Source organism: Colobus angolensis, unplaced genomic scaffold, assembly GCF_000951035.1.
Source record: "Colobus angolensis palliatus isolate OR3802 unplaced genomic scaffold, Cang.pa_1.0 Scaffold271, whole genome shotgun sequence".
NCBI lineage: Eukaryota > Metazoa > Chordata > Mammalia > Primates > Cercopithecidae > Colobus > Colobus angolensis.
Genome location: NW_012115944.1, coordinates 693,898 through 713,853, shown reverse-complemented (window position 1 = coordinate 713,853; position 19,956 = coordinate 693,898). Strand labels below are relative to the sequence as shown.

The 19,956-nt window shown below is 45.1% G+C and overlaps 1 protein-coding gene across 4 annotated transcripts in view; it reads left to right on the top strand.

The window, feature by feature from the left end:
• MARCH10 (membrane-associated ring finger (C3HC4) 10, E3 ubiquitin protein ligase) overlaps window positions 1-19,956 on the top strand; it is a 116,693-nt gene that overhangs the window by 47,440 nt on the left and 49,297 nt on the right. For all 4 annotated transcript variants that reach the window (XM_011947917.1, XM_011947916.1, XM_011947918.1 and 1 more), the window contains one exon: window positions 10,056-10,227. In XM_011947917.1, the coding sequence (XP_011803307.1) occupies window positions 10,056-10,227 (172 nt within the window). The remainder of the gene's footprint in view (window positions 1-10,055; window positions 10,228-19,956) is intronic.

Sequence of the window (19,956 nt, the reverse complement as noted above, 5' to 3'; positions counted from 1 at the left end):
AGGAGTTTGAGACCAGCGTGGCCAACATAGTGAAACCCTGTCTGTACTAAAAATACAAAAATGAGCTGGGTGTGGTGGTGCACGCCTGTAATCCCAGCTACTCGGAAGGCTGAGGCACGAGAATCATTTGAATCCAGCAGGTGAAGGTTTCAGTGAGCCAAGATCATGCCACTGGACTCCATCCTGACAGAGCAAGACTCTGTCTCAAAAAAAAAAAAAAGGTCAAAATACAATAGATGCTGGCAAGGCTGTGGAGAATAGGGAACACTTGCATACTGTTGTTGGGAATGTAAGTTCAGCCACTGTGGAAAGCAGTTCAGAGATTTCTGTAATTACTTAAAACAAAGCTTCCATTCAACCCAACAATCCCATTACTGGATATATACCCAGAGGAAAACAGATCATTATACCAAAGAGACAGATGCATATGTATGTTTATTGCCATGCTGTTCACAATAGCAAAGACATGGAATCAACGTAGGTACCTGTCAGTGGTGGATGGATAAAGAAGATGTAGTACATATACACTATGGAGTACTACACAGTCAAAAAAAGAAAGAAACCATGTTCTTTGCAGCAGTATGGATGGAGCTGGAGGCCATAATCGTAAGGGAATTAACGCAGGAACAAAAACCGAAATACCACACGTTCTCACTTATAAGTGGGAGCTAAATATTGAGCACACATGGATATGACAAGGGAACAGCAGGTACTGTGGACTACTAAGTGCACTAAGGAGGGGTATGTAGATTGAAAAACTACCCATTGGGGACTATGCTCACAACCTGGTGCAGTATACCCATGTAACAAACCTGACTATGTACCCCCTGTATCTAAAACAAACATTGAAAAAAAATTTTTTAAAGCCAACTTGAATGAACTCCCACTCATCATTTTTGGCACAATTTGAGAAACAAACAAAAAAAAATTGAATAAAACATATCCTTGAGAATCCAATGATAATTAATAAATAAGAAAAAAAGAGAAAGGGGGAGGGGAAGAAAGTACTTCTTTAGAGAAGAATGCTAGCTAATAATTGTAAAAGAAGTGTGGAATTAGGCTGGGCGTGGTAACTGACGCCTATAATCCCAGCACTTTGGGAGGCCAAGGTGGGGAGGTCACTTGAGCCCAGGAGTTCGAGACCAGCCTGCCCAACATGGTGAAACCCTGTCTCTACTAAAAATACAAAACTTAGCCGGGCGTGGTGGTGGGCACCTGTAGTCCCAGCTACTCAGAAGATTGAGGCACAAAAACTGAACCTGCGGGGCAGAGGTCACAGTGAGCCGAGATTACACCACTGTACTTCAGCCTAGGTGACAGAGCAAGACTATGTCTCAAACAAAGAAATGTAGGATTAGAAAATCATCAATTTTGCTACCCCAGTGTAATTATCAATATAGGCAAAGTGCATTAAATATGCTAAAATCATTGGGTAAAATACTGCTTAGGGACAGGCTATTCAATCAGTGCCAAAAGAATCATCCCACAGGTTACCTGCTAATTACAAAGGGAAAAAATGTACCTTTATGTTAGAGAAATCTGGTGGTCACCACCTTATCCTATAGATCAAGCACAGCATTTACCAATATTGGGACAACCTCACCAGGCACCTGCTAACAGGATATGATAAAGAAGGACACCACACCACCTATAAAATAATCACCCCCAAACGATTAAACTGAATGGTACTATGAGGAGCAATCAAATTTAGAGCGTAAGACATTCTATGAGACAGCTGCCTGGATCTCTTCAAAATGGCAAAAAATCATTAAAAAGCCAAAAAGAGCAGAGAATTGTTCTAGATTAAAAGACTAAAGAGACATTGTGCCTTGACTGAATCATTCATCCAAATGTATAGCCAAAAAGACATCTTGGGAACAATTGGGTTGGAATCTGCTCTGCGTGTTAGAAAATATGATGGAATGATTAAATTTTCTTAGGTAAAATAATGGTATTGTGGCATTGCAGGAGAACGTCTATTTTGATAGGAGATGCCCGCTAAAGTATTTAGGAGTAAAGTATCTTGAAGTGTGGTCACTTTGAAAATGTTCAGAAAAAGACTGTGTATAAAAAGAGAAAGCAAATTGCCAAGGTAAAGAATAAAGGGTGTGATTCGTACTATTCTTTCAACTTCTCCGTAGATTTGGAACTTTTCAAAATAAAGTTGAAAACAGTTCTAGAAAGGTATCTATTGCTGTAATGTATTGTTAAGTAAAACAGTATAAATGGTACAATTCTTTTTTTTTTTTTTTTTTTTGAGACGAAGTTTTGCCCTGTTGCCCAGGCTGGAGTGCAATGGCACGATCTGGCTCACTGCAACCTCTGCCTCCCAGGTTCAAGCGATTCTCCTACCTCAGCCTTCCAAGTAGCTGGGACTACAGGTGCCCATGCCACCATGCCTGGCTAATTTTTTGTATCTTTAGTAGAGACAGGTTTTCACCATGTTGGCCAGGCTGGTCTCAAACTCCTGACCAAGTGATCCACCCACCTCCACTTCCCAAAGTACTGGGATTACAGGCATGAGCCACCACGCCTGGCCCATATGAATGGTACAACTCTATCTTAGGATAATGTTAGCTGCTGTAACAAAGGGACCAAGAATGCAGTGGCTCAAACAACAAGATAAAAGTGTATCTCTTGCACACATGACAGTCCTGGTGAGATGTACAGATCAGCAGGCAGCACTTCTCAGACCTTCAGGGACTCAGGCTGATGCTGGTTCTGCTGTCTTCAACATATGACTTTCAAAGTTGTTGCTCTCCAGCTGACAGGAAGTGACAGGCATAGGTGCAGGGCCAGAGATTTTCTCTGTGGAGGCTGCACACATTGCTTCTGCTCACATTTCCCTGGGTAAGACCTTCTTCCTGAGTTGCGGTGGGGCAGTAGGTGCAGGAGCTGAACAATTCAGTTCAAGATGGGCAACCACACATCCCAACTTCAACTCTTAGCAATTTAGAAGGGATTTTGGTAGAAAGGGAGCAGTCTCCATCAGTCATTAAAAAGTGTCTAAAAGAATACAGGGCTGGGCATTACAGGTGGCTCACACCTGTAATCCCAGCACTTTGGGAGGCCAAGGCAGGCAGATCACTTGAGGTCAGGAGTTCAAGACCAGTCTGGCCAACATGGCAAAACTCCATCTCTACTAAAAATATAAAAATTAGCCAGGTGTGGCAGCACATGCCTGTAATCCCAGCTACTTGGGAGGCTGAGGCAGGAGAATCACTTGAACCTGGAAGGTAGAGGTTGCAGTGAACCGTGATCACGCCACTGCACTCCAGCCTGGACAATATAGTGAGACTCTGTCTCAAAAAAAAAGGAATACAGACCAACCAATTTTCAAAGCTTTTATTTCAAGGTTAATTGGTTTTTGAATGTTTTAAATATCTTTATGCTTGTCTTTGTTTTTCCATTCTGAGCATGCATTTCTTTTGTAATAAAGAATTATGCTTTACAAAAATAAACCATTGAAATCACAAAGAGATTATTTCACTAGCAAATTTGCAGGATGTTTTGTTTTCTCTCTCTAAAAGAAACATATACCTAAATCATAAATACTACTTTAAGCATTCTCCTACTCAGAAACCTTCAGTGGGACCCCACTCTATCACATTTGCTTGATTCTCAGGGCTCCCCGCAATCTGGCCCACACCCTCAAGCTGAATGGTTGCCCATCTCAGCTCACTGCAACCTCCACCTCCCAGGTTCAAGCGATTCTCCTGCCTCAGCCTTCTGAGTAGCTGGGGTTACAGGCATGCACCACCACGCCCAGCTAATTTTGTATTTTTAGTAGAAACAGGGTTTCTCCATGTTGGTCAGGCTGGTCTTGAACTCCCCACCTCAAGTGATCTGCATGCCTCAGCCTCCCAAAGTGCTAGGATTACAGGCATGAGCCACCGTGCCCGGCCCCAATTATTTATTTATTTATTTTGAGACAGGGTCTTGCTCTGTCCCCCAGGCTGGAGTGCAGTGGCACAATCACAGCTTACTGCAGCCTCAACCTCCCAGGCTCGGGCAATCCTCCCGCCTCAGCCTCCTGAGTAGCTGGGACTACGAGTGCACACCACCACTCCTGGCTAATTTTTTAAATTTTTTGTAGAGACAAGGTCTCGCTATGTTGCCCAGGCTGGTCTCAAACTCCTGGGCTCAAGTGCCTCAGCCTCCCACCGTGCTGGGATTACAGGCGTAAGCTGCCACGCCCAGCTGCATTCCAGTTTTTTAAATCTATCAATTTCCTTCCCACATACTGCTTCCTTTTCGTCTTTGCACCACACAGAATCCTGCTCCTGCTACAGCCAGATAATGCTACACACAGGTATCCCTAGTATTTGGAAGCGGGGAAAATGTGTGGTCACCAACCATGTAAACTGAGCAGTGATTTCTGCAGCACACAAGGGATTGCCTGGCATCATAAGAAGTACCTAGCACGTCCTGCTTGCCACGTCAGTAACTCGCAGTGCGAAGTTTCACTCAGTGGCCATTCCACAGTGGGCTGAATAGTAATCGCAAAGCAAGTAGACCCACATGACTCTCCTTCAGAGGGCACCCCCCAGTGATGGAATGTTACGAAGACTTAAATCACCGAGGCCACTCTCCAGCCAGGGCCACAGGCTGGGTCGTTTCAACTTGCTGGCCTGAAAATCCGGGAGAAGTCTGCAGGCAGGAGGGTGTTCTCTGTGGAACTCGATGTTAGACAGGTGCCTGTGATATTTAGGCAATCTAGCAGCCCGGCTGACTCCAAAAAGCATCTTTTTTTTTTTTTTTTTTGAGACAGAGTCCTGTTCTGTTGTCCAGGCTGGACGGCAGTGGCACAATCTCGGCTCACTACAACTTCTGCCTCCCAGGTTCAAGCAATTCTCGTGCCTCAGCTTCCCAAGTAGCTGGAATTACAGGCACGTGCCACTACACACGGCTAATTCTTTTTGTATTTTCAGTAGAGACGGGGCTTCACCATGTTGGCCAGGCTGGTCTCAAACTCCTGACCTCAAGTGATCCGCCTGCCTTGGCCTCCCAAAGTGCTTGGATTACAAGCGTGAGCCACTGCACCCGGCCTCCAAAAAGCATCTTCAGACGAAACGGAGACCAAGGGCATGTAGTGCCTAGTCTTACCCAGCTCCGCCTGGCAGCCACGTCTTCAGATGGGGCAGACAGACGAGAGTCAGCAGCAGTTTGATTCAGGTGGGTGGTACCTGAGTCCAGAAAGACCAAAAAACCTACTGATCCTCGTTCTTGATTGTCCAAGCTTACAATTCTGGCACACTCAAAATTGTCCTGAACCCGCAGGAGGGATTTTGCTTCTGTAAGAGTTTTTTTCTGGACAAGAGAAAGTTTTGCCTGCTTTGTGCTACAACAGCAATTTGTGCAGAACATATTTTATATTTCATGACTATGTAAAGGTAACCATCCTATCCAGAATGCTATTTATACAAGCTGCCCTCAATTCCCTAAGGCGGTTTTTGTGTTTGAGGCACAATTTGAGTGTGGGCTTTGGGAACAGTGCTCTGAAGGTTCTCGTTGGCCCACACAGTCCCTTGATCGACCTTCCCATGTTGTCACTGTTTAAAGGTTGAGGTTCACTGCCTTGACCACACTCTTTATAATCTCACGAGACCAAGTTCATTTCAAATGTACTCAACACAGTCTGGCGCCAGCTTGACACTACTCTGCCTTTTCCCTCCCATCCACAGTAAGCTGTGCCCTGCACTATATCGTAGATCCACTCAGCTCAGCCTCCTTCACACGACTCACGGCAAAGATGGGTTTGGTACACATCAATCAGAATTCAGTAGCACCTCTCAGGGAGGGACAGAAATGGCATATCAGTTAAGAACCAGTTTCCCGGTTCTTGGAAAGGAGCCATCAGGCAACAGTTGGAAAATAACTTGAAGTCTTTTCTGTCCCCGACTGCCTTAGTCTACTTGCTCTTCGGGTCATCTCTGTTCATTGTCGCCTTATCATTTCAGACACCATATTGTTAGGTCCTAGTTGTTAAGAATCGAATCATTCCCACATTCCCAAGGAGATACATCCCCCTTCCCAACCCATGCGTCTTCACCTTCCAGGACGTCTAACTTGAACCATGATGTCATTACCTCACTGCCCAATGCTACTTACCCAGTTAAGTTCCTTCTCTTCTCGGTGTGGGCCTTTCTGTGAACTTTTGAAAGAGCGTAGCGCTGGGCAAAGTGATAGCTCTACTTTATTAGGCATGAGGCCAGTAGAGCAAGTCCAGGATCTTTAGAAAACCTTAAGTACAAAAATGACGATTCTCAAAAAAATACTGATTAATTTTGTCAACTTATTTTAGTTAACATGGCTTTGCTAGAACTTTCATCAAATTCTCAGTAGAGAATGTAAAGTATATCAAGTATCATGTAGGTTGGGTTTTGTTTTATTTTGGCTTTTTGTTTTTAATGTCATGGCTTTGATTTTTAAAGATAGAGCTGGTTTTTGTCCCCCAGTGAAATAGCAGTGTGCTATTGTCTCCACCTCCAAGTGTCATTTCAACTTGGGGACACATAAGGAAGCAATGAAAATTGTAATTATTTTTCAAAATTACAAGAGGAAAAGATGCAATTAAAACATCAACTTTAAAATTAATATTTTAATTATTATTGTTTGATTATCTCTAATGTTGTCAAATATTTGCCATTAGAGCTTTACGGTCTGAAAAACCATTGCACCATATTTTCTTAAAACTAGATAAATTTCAACTGGCCATTTATAAGATTGTCATACTATCATAGATTATATTCCCTGGAGAAGAAACCAAGAATCCGGTGTGGAACTAACCCACATCTCCATTCATACCCTTCTGGAATAGGTGAAATCCAATAGGATTTTTCACTGGGGACTTTAGCTTAGGTTTCAACTATAGGTAGTAAATGTTTAGTAGTTAGCTAGTTAATTTTTTAAATGGCTGAACATGAATTAATGGCTAATCATAAAAGCCAATATTTACATGGCGCTTACTGGGTTACATGTATATGGCGCTGTTCTAAGTGCTGTGTATACATATATATATTATGTAATCCTCACAAAACCACCAAAAGGTAGATACTATTGTTCACCAATGAAATCTGAGATCCAGAGAAATGAACAAACCCGATATCACACAATTACTATGTGCAAGAGCTAGGATTCACTCCCATGGAGCCGGGCTCCAGGGCCTTAAATACCACGCTTTAGTGCCAGAATGATTTACTACAACTTCTCCCGCTCAAGGATGATCCTTGGTCTTTCATCAAAGAGGATAGGCTGGGCGCGGTGGCTCACACCTGTAATCCCAGCATTTTAGGAGGCCAAGGCGGGCGGCTTCCCTGAGCTCAGGAGTTTGAGACCAGCCTGGGCAACATGGTGAAACCCTGTCTCTACTAAAATACAAAAAATTAGCCAGGCATGGCGGTGTGTGCCTGTAGTCCCAGCTACTCAGGAGGCTGAGGCCGGAGAATTGCTTGAACCGGGGAGGCAGAGGTTGCAGTGAGCCGAGATCACGCTACTGCACTCCAGCCTGGGCGACAGAGCAAGACTCTGTCTCCAAAAAAAAAAAAAAAGAAAAGAAAAGAAATAAAAAGAAAGAAATAAAGACTAAAAGGTGGACCTGATATATTTAAGATTTCTCAATGAGGCAAGCAGGAAAAAAGTCCTTTAACACATTCGTAAGTTTTACACTTCTTGCCATTGTGCCTTCAGTTTACAACCGATAAAACACCGACTTCTAGCTGCAATTTCTAGACTCTTAATGGTTACCATCTAGAAATAAGGTTGATTGAACCAGAGAAGGATGTACTCACAATGTAGGCTCACAATCCCGCAGGTAACAGGATGGTTTAACTGGCCAAGCTTTCACCTCTTCAGTGCACTAAAGGCTTGAGGTTTAATGAATGGGTGGAGAAAGGATAAACATGGCTTAACAGCCCAACCAATAAAGGTCTCCTCCCTATTCACCACAGCCTGGGGCAAGCCAAGAATTCCGGCCCAGCTGGGGGTAATGGAGATGGATCCGCTAAGAGGAGCTGAGGGACACCTGCTGCTGATGCTGCTGACACAGGTGTTGGTCATCCTCGCCTGGGGCATTTTTCCTGCCTTTCTGCTGGCTGGAAAGAAAGGGCTGACTCGCAGGGCCCGAGCTGACTGTGTTGAGCAGTTTGTGGAGGAAATTCTGTCCCCTATTCATTGATGCTCTTCTTGGGACACAATTCCAGGACTGTGACTTCCAGGACCCAAATACAATGACAGTCTTAGGTGTCATACTTAAAATGTGCCCACATTTTCTTTTCTGAGAATAAAGAACCTATCATGTTCAGAAATGACCAAATGTTTTGGCCAGGCATGGTGGCTCACGCCTGTAATCCCAGAACTTTGAGAGACCGAGACAGGTTGATCACCTAAGGTCAGGAGTTCGAGACCAGCCTGGCCAACATGACAAAACCCCGTCCCTACTAAAAATACAAAAATTAGCCAGGCATGATGGTGGGTGCCTGTAATCCCAGCTACTCGGGAGACTGAGGCAGGAGAATTGCTTGAACCCGGAAGGCGGAGGTTGCAGTGAGCCAAAATGGTACCACTGCACTCCAGCCTGGGCAGTAAGAGTGAAACTTTGTCTCAAAAAAAAAAAAAAGAAAGAAAAGAAAAAAGAAATGACCTAATGTTTCATCTTTGACATTTCAGAATAATTTGCAAGGATTTCGATTAAATAGCAAAATCGAAAAGGAAAGGGGAGAACAATCAGTTTGTTGTGTCTTGTGCTTCTCTGGTCACTTTATCTGAGGGTAATCTATTTTCTGAAATTGTGGGGAGAAACAAGAATTATTTGAAGGCTGTATCCAAACTCTCAATTTAAAAGCATGATTCATCATCTTGGAGGATCATGATCTGTCCACCTGTAGATTTATGTAGACTTCTTTACAGAAGACTGACAAGTAGAGGACTTTTTTATAATTTAGTTTGTCTTACATCACATCCAATAATTCAAAGCCACTCAGAGTATTTTCCTGAGTCAGGAGCCTGTGAAATGACAGTGCCACAACTGACAGGGAGAACGGTGAGCAAGATCAATACAAATTGCAAGAGTTGGGGAGGTACCAGGGACGTTAATTTAGCATTCTATGTCTGCAAAAGACCACATTTTTCAGAGGACTTTCCGACACTGGACTAATGTACAATGTAGGAGAGAGCTTAGTGACCCCACCCCCGGCGACCCCCCAGGGTCGGGGAAGGGGGAACCTAGTGATTTGTTTCTTGCGGAATGGATAGCCTAGCAAGTCATACCAACACCAGGACCTAAAGCCATCAGGCTGTACTTAAATCACCTTTAAGACCGGGTTTCTGATATTTATATTGTTTTCATCCTTTCTTTGTGTAACAGCCAAGTATAAAGCTGTTCCATGCCTGGATAATTTTTATTGCGTTGGCATGGCTGTGTTGAGATATTCTGACACAACAGGAATCATGATTTGTCCGCGCATAGATTTATACTGACTTCTTTATAGAAGAGTGACAAGGAGGGGACTTTTTAAAGATTAGTCTGTCTCATGTTGCACCCAATAACACAGAGTATTGAAACTGAGGTCTGATTTAATCGGTCTCCGCCACACTCTCTACATTTCCTTTTCATTGTCAAGTATATGATTAACATAAGGAACTTTTTTTTTCTCGCCTATCTCCAAAGTAGTTCAAATACCAATGCGAAGTTTAAAAGCACTGATTTTTTTCTCCTGCTTTCATATGTAGCTTTTAACATGTGCTATTTATCGGTCATCAGATTACTTAAGGGTCAGAAATGCATTCTTTTCATAATGTTCCACAAAACACACTCATAGAAAAATGCATTCTTTCATGATGTTCTACAAAACAGACTCATTAATTCTGCCGTTTTTTCTAAATTGCTCTGCCCAGTCCATCTGAATCTCTCTGGTGAACGGGCGTGTTGACCCTGGCAGAAGAGTCTAGGATTATTGCTGGAGAGGGTCACTGCATTTGCCTCATTTCTGTTTCCTCTGCCTAACAAAGGTGACCTACTTGGCCACTGATACTCAGACGTATTTCATTTTTGGTAGAGTTCTAGTGAAGAGGATCCTCTAACTGAACCAAGGTCATCTACCAAAATATCTGCGTTTAAGTGTGACTCCAAACTTCCAGCAATTGACCAAACATCAGTCAAGCAGAAACATAAAAGTACCATGACTGCAAGGAAAGCAGAGAAAGCGGACCCCAGCGAACCGTCTCCAGGTGAGTGGCTGGCTTATTGAAATTCATCAGATCTAAAATCCCAGTATTAAAAATAACAACAGGCCGAGCGTGGTGGCTCACACCTGAAATCCCAGCACTTGTGTGAGGCTGAGGCCAGCAGATCACTTGAGGTCAGGAATTTGAGACCAGCCTGGCCTACATGGCGAAACTCTGTCTCTACTAAAAATACAAAAATTAACCAGGTGTGGTGATGCACGCCTGTAATCCCAGCTACTCGGGAGACTGAGGCAGGAGAATCACTTGAACCTGGGAGGCGGAGGTTGCAGTGAGCCAAGACGGCACCACTGCACTCCAGCCTGGGCAACAGAGCAAGACTCCGCCTCAAAAATAAATAAATTAAATAAATAAATATAACAACAACAATCAAACAGATGGTATTGGTTAAACCTAATGTTTTCTGAATGGCTATTTCAGGTTGTGAAAGGCTAGTGACCCTATGCAAACGGTAACATTAATTTCAGAGTAGAATATAAGGTCAAGGAGGCGTGAATCATGCAATGTAACTGTCTCCACTGCCCACATTTTCTGCCCAGTCGTTTGTGTGGCTTCCGCCTACAGCTGCTGCCTTTTCATCTTCTTCGCCCTTCTTGGGGATAAAGGCATTTGGCCCCAGGTATCAAGTTTTATGGCTCAAGCAAGAGCATAAAGAGAAGCTTTCAAATACATCTGAATAGCATAATTTATAGCCAAGAGAGAAAGTAATAAAGTTTTCCTGTTCTGGGTTTGTCCTCTCTGAGAGAAAAGGTGCTTGATAAATCCTCCTTTTGGTGCAATTTGGAAAAATAGTCACTCTTTAGGTGCCTTAGAGCAAAGATCACTCTTCTACTTGGGGCGGGAGTGATTTAATAGTTTCCAGAAAGGGGCTAAAATTCACTGCAAATTTGATGTCTCTCGGGCTCATCTCCATCAAAGACAACCGCTCTAAGACAAACTTGATTCCTCCAGGAACTGAGGTTTAAGTTGGAGTAACTAGGCAGAAGGGTCTAAGTTGAGTGGAAAGGATTCGTACAATTCATTAAAATCCAAATCACAGCTACTTTCCAATCCTAAATAGCTTCTGCCGTGCAACCACCCGTCCAGTTAAGTCTTCATGCATTTTTAGAACATGGCAGCTTTCACTCAGATTAACCGCCCACATTTTATTGCTTTAACGAAGTCAAAACCAAATTGACTTCTGAAATGATGTTCTCTCAGGCAAAGCCCCAACTCTTGCTTCTTATTTAATCAGGGGAAAGTGTCATCACGGTTAATTTCTCATTTTAAAGACTTTTGGTAGGAATTAGGCTTTAATTCAGCTGTCTAAGGTTGAAACAGGGCAGGTAAGGTCATTCCACCAATATTTCAAAATACAAGTTGTAATTTATCGAATTGAGGATGTTTTTAATGGCAAAAGTTTGAATTTCAGGGTTTTTTGTTTGTTTGTTTTTGTTGAGATGGAGTCTTGCTCTGTTGCCCAGGCTGGAGTGCAGTGTCATGATCTCGGCTCACTGCAACCTCCACCTCCCGGGTTCAAGTGATTTCCGGGTAATTTTTGTATTTTTAGTAGAGACAGGGTTTTACCATGTTGGCCAGGCTGGTCTCAAACTCCTGATCTCAAGGATCCGCCCGCCTCTGCCTCCCAAAGTGCTAGGATTACAAGCGTGAGGCACCGCGCCTGGCCTGAATTTAAGTTTAAATAACGCAACTCCATTTATGCAATATAATTTTTAGCCCTCTTGCTAAAATCAGGTGGTTGTTTGCATAGTGTGCTTTGTCATCATGGAGAAAAGTCATTAAAAGGAACCGTTTAGATCCACCCAATGCTTTAGTTTGTCTGATTAACACAGATGTTCTTCAGACTGAGCAAACCCTATATGGAACTTACAGCACTGACAAAAAGGGAGAATTAATTCACTTAACATTCTTTAAAACATCACATGTGAAGAATTAACAGACTGAAAAACACCAGGTTTCAGTGACAGAGCCAGGTTGGCAGAAAGATATCTATTTCATCAAATGAGAGATGTTACTTGTAGTAAAAGCCTCTACAAACCGCCAGCTTCATCACTGCGTTATGGCCCTAGACCACGTCCAAGACCCATGCAGCTGTGAGGAGGGCTGTGGCCTGGCTGTCCCCAAGCAGAGCCATCCTAGTGATGGATGGCAGGTGCTGCAGAAGTGGAATAAGTTGTGCAGCAATCTGGCTAAAAACAAAGCATCGATGTGTTAAGATCCATCCATTTAACATGTGTAGACTCACCCTCTGGGCTCCCTAATTAGCATAGCGAAATGAGAACCGAGACATGGCAAGGATTTCAGCTGAGTCCGTTCAGGAAAAGTTGAGCTCGGTAGCCGTCGTGATGTAGACAGTTTTCTGCTGTTAACAGAAAAATAGGATTTGGTACCTGAATTAGCTGGACACATTGATCCAATTCACTAGTGAAATTCACAGTTCCTTGCTTTTCTCTCTAGAGACATATTTCTCTAAAGCATTTTGGCGGTGATAAAAGTTGGCAGTAAGTCATCAAAACTTCTCCCATGTCAGACCTGAGATTCTGTATGAAACTGAGGCATCACAGTGACATTCCTTTGCAACATCTGCCTAATAGGCTGCAGAAGTGGAATCTGGTATAACTTCCTGTGTTACACCAGACTTTTACTGAATAAAATAGTATAGCTGGGGAACATGGCTTGACTGCAAATCTATGTAATGATAATCCATATGATCAAAAAGGGGTTTTTCTTTGTGTGTAATCTGCCATCTAGAACCTCCAAAACAACTATGCAAAATATAGGAACTATCAATGCTCTCTACAAATAGATTTGTAGTGGAGAAGCCATCAGATTGCTCTTCATCCTGTTAAAAGGAATTCACGCATTTAAATTAAGTTTGTGTTGTCCATGAAACTGCTTCTGGACAAGTGACTTGTGGTGTTCCTTGTTATCTCTCTCCATGCAGTGGCACATGCAGTTTATGGGCAAGTGTTTTGGAGTCAAAATGTTTGCATTTGCATCTGGGCCCCATTTATTTGCTGTCTATCTTTGGCCAAATAAAGTATGTCTGTGCCTCAGTTTCCTTATCTGTACAATGGGGAGAAACAGATCCTGCCTGCTGAGATTGCTGTGAGAACTCAGTGATAAAACATACGTCCTGCCTGTAACAAAGTCCCTGCCGCTGCAGCCAATTAATTATCACATTATTATTCCTAGTACATGAGAGCAGCAGGTAATGGGGAGAACGGACTAGAAAACTTTGTTTTCTTTGTCTTAAGAGTGTCCTCCTGGGCCGGGCGCGGTGGCTCAAGCCTGTAATCCCAGCACTTTGGGAGGCCGAGACGGGCGGATCACGAGGTCAGGAGATCGAGGCCATCCTGGCTAACATGGTGAAACCCCGTCTCTACTAAAAAATACAAAAAACTAGCTGGGCATGGTGGCGAGCGTCTGTAGTCCCAGCTACACGGGAGGCTGAGGCAGGAGAATGGCGTAAACCTGGGAGGCAGAGCTTGCAGTGAGCTGAGATCCGGCCACTGCACTCCAGCCCAGGCCACAGAGCAAGACTCTGTCTCAAAAAAAAAAAAAAGAATGTCCTCCTAAAACATCTTTTTTTCTTTACAAAAATCAGAGTTGTATTTTATTGATTGACTGATTGATTGATTATTGAGGTGGGGTCTCACTGTGTTGCCCAGGCCAAAGTGTACTGGTGCAATCATAGGTCACTGCAACCTCAAACTCCTGGGCTCCAGTGATCCTCTGACCCTAGCCTTCCGAGTAGCTGTCACTACAGACACACGCCACTATGCCTGGTGAATTTTTACTCTTTTTGTTTTTGTTTTGTTTTGTCGTTGTTGTTGTTGTTTTGAGACAGAGTTTCGCTCTTCTTGCCCAGGCGGGAGTGCAGTGTCACGATCTCAGCTCATGGCAACCTCCGCCTTCCGGGTTCAAGCGATTATCCTATCTCAGCCTCCCGAGTAGCTGGGACTAGAGACATGAACCGCCATGCCCGGCTAATTTTGTATTTTTAGTAGAAGACGGGGTTTCTCCATGTTAGTCAGGCTGATCTTGAACTCCCGACCTCAGGTGATCTATCTGCCTTGGCCTCCCAAAGTACTGGGGTTACAGGCGTGAGCCACCGCGCCTGGCCATTTTTTTACTTTTTATGGAGACAAGGTCTTGCTTTGTTGCCCAGGCTGGTCTTGAACGCCTGGGCTCAAGTGATCCTCCCATCTTGGCCTCCCAAAATGCTAGGATTACAGACATGAGCCACAGCACCCAGCCCAGAGTTGTATTTTTTAGACTCTTTAACATAAATGCAGGTACAAATACTTTTACAACACTCTGAGTTTCAAAAACACTCTGAGTTTCAAAGCAAAATGCCAAATGGAAAAAGATGAAGAATCAGACAGCATTCACCAAGCCAGAGATAGGCTCTATCTCCAGAAAGACATGGCAAATTCAGGCAGTGAGTCAAGACCTGGCTGGGTCTCACGTGCAATCAGCTCAGAAATCCCACATCCTGGACACTGGTATAGGGTAAGGTATGAGCCTAGCGGAGTTACACGTTCTTAGTTACATGTTCAGAATTGTATATATATCCTTGAGACCCAGAACAGCTAGCAGGCCCAGCAAGTGCAGGGACACAGGGACATTTGGGGAGTTGTGTTGGCCTCCAAGGCCTGCATGCTCTCAAGACCTCTCCCAGCCCCACCCGGAGTTGGAGAGGATCCGCCTGTCCTTTCCAGGACATGGAGGGGCATCCAAAGGCCACTGTGCTGTGGGGTTCTGGCACCTGGAATCCTAACGAGCTCCCTACCCTGGGGCCAGACGTGTGGGAAGTGAGCGTCCCCCCTCTCCTGCCCTCTGCTCTCACCTGGAGCTTGGGCATGGTCCCCCGAGTTATGTGCCAGGAAGACAGATCTGGATGGAGTCCTGTGAACCTGCTTCCAAAATCTTGCCCTTTAAAGCAAAGCCAAGTGTTCTGAAATTATCCTCACTTATTATTTAACACAATGTTAGTCATGACTGCATTCAGAATTGCAGGAGTAACAAGACTTTTCAGCCGCAGTTGGATTATTGTGAGGACAGGTTCTTGCAAAACTAAGAAAAAGCAGTACATTCAGATGTTAAAAGACAAACATCTAAAATAACTGTGGTCTCTTTTGGATTGGGAAATATTTATTTGAAGAGCAGCCTGAAAGAGAAATTTGAGGGCAGACCCTAAATCCTCATAATTCACCTTGCAAATCAATTCTTCTGAAGGTTTTCTCTGAAAGGCCAAGATGAATGGTTTTTGTGGCAAGTCCAACTGGTGTCCAGCAACTTTCCACGCTATCTGCCAAGTTAGAAACAAAACAAAACAATTTAAGTGGATGCTCCCAGTTTTTAATAGAGAATCGTAATTATCAGTCCAGTTATGATACACGCTGTCAAGACAGGGGGCTCAGGGTTGTCGCAGAGCCCAGAATGAAGTCCCGGCTCCAAATCCTGGTGCTATCATTTTGTAACCCCATAAATGTGAGCAGGCAACTTCTCTGAACTCAGTTTCCTCATCAGTAAAATGGAAATCCTTGCCAGTCTCACCAGGTATGTAGGTGGGTGGAAACCCTAGATGTAGACCAGGCTTTAGGCAAAGGTTAATCCCCAAGCCTTCCTCTGCTTATGAACCCTGTTCCCAACACCGCCAACTGCTCCAGGGCTAGCGTCTCCATACGAATGCTGCTTGACCAAAGACACTTGCATTTGAGATGTAAGAGTGGTTAGAATTTGGTCGGGCTCAGTGGCTCATGCCTGTAATCCCAGCACTTTGGGAGGCCAAGGCAAGCGGATCACCTGAGGTTGGGAGTTTGAAACCAGCCTGGCCAACATGGGAAAACCCCGTCTCTACTAAAAATACAAAAATTAGCTGGGTGTGGTGGCGTGCGCCTGTAATCCCAGCTACTCAGGAAGCTGAGGTACGAGAATCGCTTGAACCCGGGAGCAAGAGGTTGCAGTGAGCCGAGATTGTGCCACTGCACTCCAGCCTGGGCAACAGAGTGAAACTGTGTCTCGACAACAACAACAACAAAAAAAAGTGGTTATAATTTGATTGTTAAAAATTTTAACAATCTGATCATCAGTGAAGTTATCCGTTTATCCAGTACCTATGGGGATGTTAGCAAATACATTCAACTGTCCCCACCGTCCCAGGATGCATGATACCAGGGCAAACTGGTGTACTCATCCATCACTCATTCATTCAGCACTTCATTTATACATGGTTACCTGCCGGGTAATGGGGAACCAGAATACAAAACACACAGGGCATGCCCTCCAGGGCTCCCAGCCTGGTGGGCGAGCAGGATTCCAATAAGGGCAGATAGTGCAGTACATGCCCTAACCAAGGTAAGTTCTAAGAGCTTGTGGGCAGGGCCAGGTGGAGTGAAAATCCTGAAGGACAGAGGTTTAACCAGGTGAAGAGGGCAAGAAAGATGTGCCTGGCAGCAGGTACTAAGTGTGCAAAGGCACGGAGAGGGAGCAAGGAAGACAGGGAGAGACAGACAGACATCAAGGAGCTACAAATAATCTAGGGCCTTATGCTCCAAGTGTCCCCAGGCAAGTAGCAGAAACCATCATCTGAGAGCTTCTTAGAAATGCAGAACCTCAGGCCCCAATCCAGACTGACTGGCTCAGAACCTGCATTGAAGATCTCAGGGATATTCCTATGTACATCTGAGTTTCAGAAGTTCTGGTTTAGGGCCAGGCGTGTTGGCTCACACCTGTAATCCCAGCGCTTTGGGAGGCCAAGGTGGGTGGATTACTTGAGGTCAGGAATTCGAGACCAGCCTGGTCAACATGGCGAAACCCCATCTCTACCAAAAATACAAAAATTTGCCAGATGTAGTGGTGCGCACCTGTAATCCCATCTACTCAGGAGGCTGAGGCAGGAGAATCACTTGAACCCAGAAGGCAGAGGTTGCAGTGAGCTGAAATCATGTGACTGCACTCCACACTCAAGCCTGGGCGACAGAGCGAGACTCCATCTCAAAAAAAAAAAAAAGAGAGAGAGAGAGAAGCTCTGGTTTCTGGTTTAGGGCCAGGCTACAAATTGGGAAATATAAAGTTGAGGCCCCACAGGTAGGCAAGGATCAGGCCTCCAAGGGCCTTAGATGTCATGCTGGAGGTGATGGGGCATCAGTCCTGGAAGGGCTCTACATAGGAAAGTGATGCAATCAGATTGGCATTTGTAAAAGCTGACTCTGGCTGCAGCATGGAGAAGGGCCAGCTGAGAGTGTGAGGGTGGCCAGACACAGCCAAGAGTGGTCAGACACAGCCAAGAGACCAGACAAGTAGCAGTTGCAGAGGACTAGGGGAGAAATGAGAAGCACTTGAGCGGGAGCAAAAGCAGAGAGAAGAGGGTCAGGTGCAGTGGTTCACACCTGTAAGGAATCCTAGCACTTTGGGAGGCTGAGATGGGAGAATTGCTTAAGGCCAGGAGTTCAAGACCAGCCTGGTCAACATAGCAAACCCCATCTCTATTTTAAAAAAAAAAGAAAGAAAGGCCGGGCGCGGTGGCTCACGCCTGTAATCCCAGCACTGTGGGAGGCTGAGACGGGCGGATCACAAGGTCAGGAGATCGAGACCATCCTGGCTAATACAGTGAAACCCCTTCTCTACTAAAAAATACAAAAAATTAGCCAGGTGTGCTGGCGGGTGCCTGTAGTCCCAGTTACTCGGGAGGCTGAGGCAGGAGAATGGCATGAACCCGGGAGGCGGAGCTTGCAGTGAGCCGAGATCACGCCACTGCACTCCAGCCTGGAAAAAAAAAAAAAAAAAAAGCAGAGGGAATAGGAAGAGGGAGTGGGCTTGAGGGCCATTTAAGAAAGTAAAGCTGGCAGAACTTGGTGACTTGGATGTAGGGATAAGGAAGAAAGAGGAATCAAAGAGAACTCAGAAATCTGGCTCAGTAAACTAGGCCAGTGGAGGTTGCCTCTGCCAAGGCTGAGGAAGCAAGGACAGTGTGGGTCCCCTTTTGTGGTGTTGTCTTTGAGATGCAGGCAGGGCAGCCAGGTGGCATTGCCAGGAAGCACCTGGGGACCCAGGTCTCCTGCCCAACAGAGCACTCCCCCTCCTCCCAGAGCACTTGCTGGTAGGACACAAGGGCCTGCAGTAAGAGGTGGCTGAAATGGCAAGAATATCTCCCTGAAAGAGGGGATGGAGTAAGAAGAGAGATATTGGGGGACCTTTGGGAGGTAATGGTAAAGAGAAGAATGAGTGAAGACAGCTAGAGAGAGAAATGATCCCAATAGGAGCCACTCCAGAGGCCACTTGGGAAGAAACAAGTGGATAATATTTACTCGAATCCTCTGTAGCATGACACTAAGGACTGAGATCCCTGCATGATAGGTAATGGTTTTCTTTCTTTCTTTTTTTCTTTTTCTTTTTCTTTTCTTTTTCTTTTTTTTTTTTTTTGAGATGGAGTCTTGCTCTGTCACCCAGGCTGGAGTGCAATAGCCCTATCATGGCTCACTGCAAACTCCGCCTCCCGGGTTCAAGCGATTCTTCTGCCTCAGCCTCCCGAACAGCTGAGACTACAGGCATGCACCACCACGCCCAGCTAATTTTGTATTTTTAGTAGAGATGGGGTTTCTCCCTGTTGGCCAGGCTGGTATCGAACTCCTGACCTCAAGTAATCCTCCCGCTTCAGTCTCCCAAAGTGCTGGCATTACAGACGTGAGCCACCGCGCCCAGCCTTAGGTGATAGTTTTCAACTGGATAGCTACAACCACGGACTTCAGACTTGGAACTGATTTTAGCTGCAGCATCTCCCAAACTTTTCTGACAATAAAAATCACCAGGGAGGTTCTTCATAAAAATAAAAATGCCTGCTTCCCGTCCCTGACCCACAGCATCAGAATCTCCAATAAAGGGGCCTGCAAAACTCTTTTGAACAAGAACAACAGGTGATTCTCATCCCCAGGGTTTGGGCAGCTGTCTCAGAGCCTTGCTTTTCCAAACATTAACATTCATGAGAAACACCTGGGGCTCTTGAGCAACTACAGGTTCTGATTCAGAAGGTCTGGGTGGGCTGAGAGCCTGCATTGCTAACAAGTCCCAGGTGACGTCGATGTTGCTGGTCTATGAACCACCTTTGAAGGAGCAAGGCTAGAAAAAATACCCGTCTCATTTTGCAGGTGAGGAAACAGGTTCCAGGCAGGTAAGCCGTTGATTCAAGGTGACCCAGCTGGTTAGTGGCAAAGCTGAGATTTGTCAGGCATGAAGGGGTAGCTCTGACTCATGACTCCATCGGGCACCCGTATTCTGCCTCCAGCAAGGTTAGCAGTTTGAGCGAGAGGTTAGTGAACAGATCATCAGTTGCAACAGGACATCTCTCTTGTTTACCTGCTTTTCCGCCAGCGTGATTTTTCTCCCTTCCCATGATCCCGCCGGGATCTCTCTCCTTTCTTTCTCTTTTCCCAAGCTTCCCCTCTGCAGCAGAAAGGCCAGATCAGGGCATGACTACAGCCTGCTAGCAGGGGCAGCTGGAGGATTGGGGGAGAGAGCTTTACCCAAGTGAGACCCTGCGGGTCGCCATCTGTTGCTACCAGCACAGCTCATTAGGCTGGCAGTGGGAGACGAGAAAGGCCCCAGAGCTTCCACACGGCAGCCCCAGGACATTCTCCGAGATCTTACAGGGGAAAGAACTTCCTGACATCTGTCAGGGACGCTGGAGACTGTTGGCTGGAACAGAGTGTG